Genomic DNA, 6,731 nt, shown 5'->3' with positions numbered 1-6,731 from the left:
CCATACAATTGCAACAAATAAGAACTTTTCCCATTTACACAGACCATAATAACCCTTAATTGTTTTTTAGTCAGCACACAAAGAAAAAAAGCCTAATGATGGATGATTTTCATCAAGGGAGAATAAATGGTTTGAGGATGTTATGTATTCTCTAGCTGTCATGCTTTTTTGGAAGGAGATTTAATAAGATGCTTGATTACTGGCACTGATGAGAAGTGAGTGAGTGAATCATAAAAACAGAAGGGTATGTAAGTGGAACCTGTGTGCATGATGAATTATGAGTGCTGGGGCAAAACGCACTTAGGGTACGTTCACATTAGCGTCATGCGACGCTGCGTCGCCGACGCAACGCACGACGCATCGGAAACGCACGCAAAAACGCAACTTTTATGACGCAAGCGTCTGACGGATGCGTCGTAAAACGCAGCGTTTTCGGTGCATTTTTGGTGCGTTTTACCAAAAAACGCAGCGTTTTACGACGCATGCGTTGGCAAACACTGATTGGATCTTGAGCCACAATTTAGTGTCTAGACACTAGATAACACCACCAATGAATAGAAGAGGGTGGGTCTAGTGTCTAGACAATCGATAATGTCACCAATGGGTAGATGGGGGTGGGTATTAATGTCATAGTGGTATATATACCCCCGCATACCTTATTTCCAACCATACAGCATCAAGATGGATCGTTCCATGGAGAGTATCTACCTCACTTTTGAGCTGGAATTAGCCCTTGCTATAGCTTATGCTTTTGCCTGTCATGAACAGAGGAGAAGAGACAAACTACGGAGAAGGAGTCGGCGGCGTTTTTGGCTTCACCCTATAGTGGAAGTCCGAGAGAGTCGTGGAGCGTACCATTGTCTTTTTGGTGAATTAAATGAGAACCAGGACAAATACTTAGAATACACCAGGATGACAAAAGACAGCTTTCGATATCTGCTGCGTCTGGTGGAAGGAACCATTTCCAGGCAGGACACGCAGCTCCGTAAATCGATTTCCCCTGAGGAGCGTCTGCTGGTGACTCTACGGTACGTAATGGAATGTGAAGGATTTATATGTTCTAGCCATTTTTTAAATTAACATGTTTTTGTTTTGCGGGGTGGGTGATTGTAATTAAAAATGGAAAATTCATTCATAACAATTAAATTAATTATATTTATTTATTTTTCTTCTTGTCAGTTTCCTGGCTACTGGAGAGACATTGAGATCACTGCATTTCCAGTTTCGGATTGGAGTCTCAACACTGTCGGGTATTATTGCAGACACATGCCGCGCATTGTGGGACAACCTCCGGGAGGAATTTTTGCCCATCCCTACACAAGAAATATGGCATGCCAACGCCCAAAAATTCCACAAAGTTTGTTCTTTCCCTAACTGTATCGGAGCTGTGGATGGGAAGCACATTAGGATTACCAAGCCGTCAAGAAGTGGATCTCTTTTTTATAATTATAAAAAATACTTTTCCACTGTGCTGATGGCAATTGCTGGTGCGGACTGCAGGTTTCTCGCTGTGGACATTGGAGCCTTTGGTCGTGCAAATGATTCACGGACATTTAAGGAGTCTGATATGGGCCAAAGATTGTACAATAACAATTTTAATTTCCCCCATCCACGACCTCTTCCCAACACTGACGGCCCGGACCTGCCATTTGTTGTTGTTGGTGATGAGGCTTTTCAAATGAGTGGCAACCTACTGAAACCGTACTCCAGTCGTGGGTTGGACCGTACCAAAACTATATTTAATTATAGACTGTCCAGGGCCAGAAGAACTGTGGAGTGCGCCTTTGGCATCCTGGTCTCCAAATGGCGTATATTAGGATCCGCTATAAATTTGAAAATTGAGACAGTGGATGAGGTGGTGAAGGCGTGTGTGGTTCTCCACAATTTTATTATTGATAAAGAGAGAGTCAACGTGGAACTCGATGAACACATACAAAATCCATTGCCTGATTATCAAGATCATCCTCTGCGGACAACTGTGGAGATTGCTCATATGAGGGACCAATTTGCTGCATACTTTGTTTCCGATGTTGGCCGTGTTTCATGGCAAGATGAAATGGTCTAATTCTGTATGTTTTATTATGATGTCATGTAAACACTGTTGTGTTCATCATTTAACCATCCTATGTATGGTGATTCTATGGTTATTGTTTTAATGTTCCCTGGATGTATAATGTGTTGTGTTTTCAAATACACTTCTTGAGCCTTTCAGTTTTTAAAAAAAAAAAATTCATACGTTTATACATATTAATAAAATTTAAAAAATCCAAATTTATTGAAATTTATTGAATTTATTGAAAGTACTAATGTGTGTGCCACAAAATTTGTGTGTTTCATAGTATTGAGGCATAACATAATCTGCTCCCACCTTGTCAACCATTTTTAATCCTGCAGACTATTTGCATATGGAACAAGGCTTGACAAGGAGGGAGACGATCATGTTTGCTAAACTCTACAGAGTGAACACTATTGTACTCAGGATGCTATAATACGTCCAGAGTCAAATAGTGGTGACACTGTCAACATTGCTTCCATCTCACCTGAACAATATTCTTAAGGTACATTTAACAGCGTCGCTGTTTGGTCGCTGGAGAGCTGTCACACAGACCGCTCTCCAGCGACCAACGATGCCGGTAACCAGGGTAAACATCGGGTAACTAAGCGCAGGGCCGCGCTTAGTAACCCGATGTTTACCCTGGTTACCATGCTAAAAGTAAAAAAAAACAAACACTACATACTTACCTACAGCCGTCTGTCCTCCAGCGCTGCGCTCTGCTTCTCTGCTCTCCTCCTGTACTGGCTGTGAGCCGGAAAGCAGAGCGGTGACGTCACCGCTCTGCTTTCCGGCTCACAGACAGTACAGGAGGAGTGCAGAGCACAGCGCTGGAGGACAGACAGCGTTAGGTAAGTATGTAGTGTTTGTTTTTTTTACTTTTAGCATGGTAACCAGGGTAAACATCGGGTTACTAAGCGCGGCCCTGCGCTTAGTTACCCGATGTTTACCCTGGTTACCAGTGAAGACATCGCTGGATCGGTGTCACACACGCCGATCCAGCGATGTCTCCAGGGAGTCCAGCGACGAAATAAAGTTCTGGACTTTATTCAGCGACCAACGATCTCCCAGCAGGGGCCTGATCGTTGGTCGCTGTCACACATAACGATTTAATTAACTATATCGTTGCTACGTCACAAATAGCAACGATATCGTTAACAATATCGTTATGTGTGAAGGTACCTTTACACTACGGTGTGTGAAACGTCCATCGCCGTCAGCTTCCCGTACTGTGCCAGCCCTAAAGCACAGCACAGCGTTTAAGGCAACGGTGTGCTCAGCTTTACGGGCGGGAATCACAGTGTCAGTGCGGAAAGATGACGGCGAGGGACTTGGTAGACACCTTTTTATATTAGTGGGGTATTGTAAACTTTTTATTTCAGTGATTAAAACAGTGCACTACCCAATTTTCCCTTGTTTAAAACAAAGACATCGCTGGATTGGTGTGAACTCACCAATCCAACAATGACAGCTTCTGATAAGTTACCCAAAAAATATTCCAAATCATTTGCTGATAACCAAAAAATCACAGCAGGGGCTCAATCGTTTTACGATTTCAGAAAAGACAAAGTTAAAACAACTATATCCATACTGAAATCGTTGTGTGATGGTACTTTGCGTGACATATTGAGCAATGCTGTTTGTGTTTGTAACATCTGAGTACAATGAACGACAGCCATATAAGAAAATGATAAAAAAAATAGAGATAATATTGTCACACATTGCACATCTGGTGTTACAAAGACACGATTTGTGTGTACGGCGCAAGGTGTGATTTGGTGCAAACTTTATTTGAGACAATAAAAACCAAAATTTTTTTTTTTAAAAAATATAACAAATTTATTTTGTGTTACAAAAAAAAAAAAAAAAGGGAACCCGGTTTTAAGGGGTGCCAATGTCCGCAACCAAAGGGGATTCATATCCCCCAGTTTTTTGTGATGAGGAGACCGAGGAGGAGGAAGAGGGGGAGGAAGCAGCATACTCTATGACACTAGACGGGATGCCGACATCAGTCCAGCCAGTGGATGGTGGTGGCGAGACTGCAACAGAAGCAGGTGAGAGAGGAGGAGGGACGACCAGTGTCCTTGGCTGGCTACTCCGGCTCTGGGTCGACCCAGGCTGTGTAGATGGTGTACTCCTGGTTGACCCAGGCTGGGTACTGGGTGTACTCCGTGTAGACCCAGCCTGGGTACTTGGTGTGCTCCGGGTCGACCCAGGCTGTGTTCTGGTGGTACTTTGGGGAGCAGCCATAGCCAAGGACGTAGTGCTTGTGGTCGTCATGGTCTTCTTCTTCTTCTTTTTCCTCCTCTCTCCCTCTGGGTGGGGGTCGGCTTCCCGTCTGTGCCCCCTTGAAGGCCTGTCAGGCTCGGAACTTTGGGGCTCAGTTCTGTGGTGGCGGTGGCGGCGGCGGTGGCCCTCGGCACGCGGACCTCTGTGGTGGTGCTCTGCAGCAGGAGTCGGAGTCATGGCAGCCAGCGATGGTACTGCGGGCATATTTGTCGCTGACTGCATGACCCGAGCCTGCTGCAGAGCACTGACATATAAATTGTTGCAGCCCTGCATGAACGAAATCTGGAGTTCCGGCGTAAGATGTTCCACCATGCCGTTGTGAATGGCACTAAAGAAATGTTTTGCCGGCCTCGAGAGATCCGTTTCGATGTTTTCAAGACGCCGTTCGATATTGCACATTTTATCGCACAGCGCCTTGAAACCATTCTGAAATACGGTACTCAGATGTAAAAATTCGGACATGGGCGCCCTGTCCGAGGCCCGCTGACGCTGTCGGGAAGCATCTGATGGACCGGCTGCCGGTTCGCCAGATTGTGTTGTTGCAGACCTGCTCTCGCTGTGGGATGGCCGCGACAGTTCAGATGGCGCTTCACAAAGGACCGCTCTTGAGGGTCGTCTTGAGGATTGGACAGTCTCGCGGGTGCTGCTGTGTGTTCTGTGAAAACATAAGGAAACCATTAGTATAAAAAATATCACATTTCACATGCGTCAGAACATTTTACCGCCAGGTATCCATTACCGCCATTAATATTACACTATTTTTAATATTGACACTGCATATGCACCATCAATATTAAACAAACGGTATTTATTTAATTCTAAAGAGTCACCCATGTTTTTAGTTTGCAACGCCAGACAATTATGCTTAGGTTGGAACTGCCATGACGTCACGGTCATGTGAACGAGACGTCATCACAGGTCCTGCGAGCTGAGCAACCATGGGAACCTAACCAGCTTTGCAGTGGAATGTATGCCGTATCTATTATATTTAACTTTATTATGTATAAAAAATCGTAGATACACCTGGCAAGTGTGAGAAGATAAGAAATGAATAAAAAATTCAAGGTCAACGAGTGGTGAAAAGTTTAAAAAAAAAAAATTTTTTAACTTCAATCAAAAGCAGAGGATGAAACATCTGCACAATACAATAAAAAAACTATCTACGCGTTTCAGGTCTGATGTTCCCTGTCACCTGAAACACGTAGATAGAGTCTATTGTATTGTGCTGATGTTTGATCCTCTGATTATGATTCAAGAGGAGAAAAGTATGTATTTTTGCACAACTCTGTGAACTAGCCTTTTTTTACTTCATTTATATACTTGGTACTTCGCAAAATAAATGGCTGGGCAATAAGCAACGGGACTGGAATGTAGTATGTGAATATGCATGTTGTGAAAACTAGGTGTGTGAATAGGTACTATACTTACTCTCTGCTTTCAAGGACCGGTCGCAAGAACTGCAGTATACGGTTATGCTTGTACACCGAGGTCCTTGAAGCGCCAGCACCACTACGAGCCTGTCCCTCCTTTTTCAGGCCCCTCTTGAAACGGTCCTTCATGGAGCGCCATCTGGTCCTCAATTGTTTAACTGTGTATTAAAAAAAAAAAAAAAAAAGGTTTTAGATAATATATCGAAAAAGATTACGCAACCGTGTGCAATCCCAATCAAAGACATCACAGACGGTTGTGTAATCCTGGCATGATGGGTCACAGCACTATTTTTTAAATACTTACGGAAACTGGCTTTGGCCTTGGCGTTAGCGCTGTCGAAGCCATCCCACAGCGTTTGTGCCACCTCCAACCACAGACGCCGCAATATGCCCTGGTCCGCGTGCTGGGGGTCACGGCTGTCCCACAACGGGCCCCGTGCTTCTATGGATGCCACCATTAGGTCAATGTTAAGTGGCTCATCCAGGGCCCGTTGTGAAACCTAGAAAAGAATGGAAAATATGAAGGTTTGAAAGAGAAAAAAATTGTCCCTATCTCCTCCACCGACACCTACTACACACAACACCACACCCTACCACCACCCCCCCAAAACCCGCAAAAAAAAAAAAAAAAAAAAATTAAAGGTTTGAAATAAATACTTACGCTCCGTCCTGCAACCACAGCTTGGCCCCGTGGTCCCTGCTGCTGCTCCCTCTCTTCCTCCTGGTTCTCCTCCTCACTTGAAGAAGCCTGCAAAATAGTTTAACAAAAAGTTGAGTGACCCATCTACAAATGACAGCGAAAATATAGCAAGCAATAGTAGATCATGTACTCACCGGACTCCTCAGCGGTGGGGTGCCGGAATCACTGCCGCTGGCCATGACTAATTAAAGCAGTTCTGAAATTAACAAAAAAATAACATTGACTATGCTCCTATGCACTATCATGCAATAAATAATAT

The 6,731-nt window shown here is 44.2% G+C and overlaps 1 protein-coding gene across 1 annotated transcript; it reads left to right on the top strand.

The window, feature by feature from the left end:
* The first annotated feature begins 457 nt into the window (after nucleotides 1-457).
* Nucleotides 458-2,571, top strand: LOC138675664 (uncharacterized). The gene is made up of 2 exons (XM_069764087.1): nucleotides 458-1,028; nucleotides 1,180-2,571. The coding sequence occupies exons 1-2, from the start codon at nucleotides 682-684 to the stop codon at nucleotides 2,063-2,065; spliced, it is 1,233 nt and encodes a 410-aa protein (XP_069620188.1). The 5' UTR covers nucleotides 458-681; the 3' UTR covers nucleotides 2,066-2,571.
* Nucleotides 2,572-6,731: the final 4,160 nt, after the last annotated feature.

The sequence above is a fragment of the Ranitomeya imitator genome, chromosome 4, assembly GCF_032444005.1.
Source record: "Ranitomeya imitator isolate aRanImi1 chromosome 4, aRanImi1.pri, whole genome shotgun sequence".
Classification (NCBI taxonomy): Eukaryota; Metazoa; Chordata; class Amphibia; order Anura; family Dendrobatidae; genus Ranitomeya; species Ranitomeya imitator.
Note: the sequence above shows the minus strand (reverse complement) of the source record. Positions and strands in the feature narration are given on the sequence as shown.

Excerpts from the sequence above, each read along its gene's own strand:
- LOC138675664 (XM_069764087.1), top strand. The coding sequence starts at position 682 with ATGGATCGTTCCATGGAGAGTATCTACCTCACTTTTGAGCTGGAATTA. Across the intron at positions 1,029-1,179 it reads CGTCTGCTGGTGACTCTACG|TTTCCTGGCTACTGGAGAGA; the intron begins GTACGTAATGGA and ends TCTTCTTGTCAG.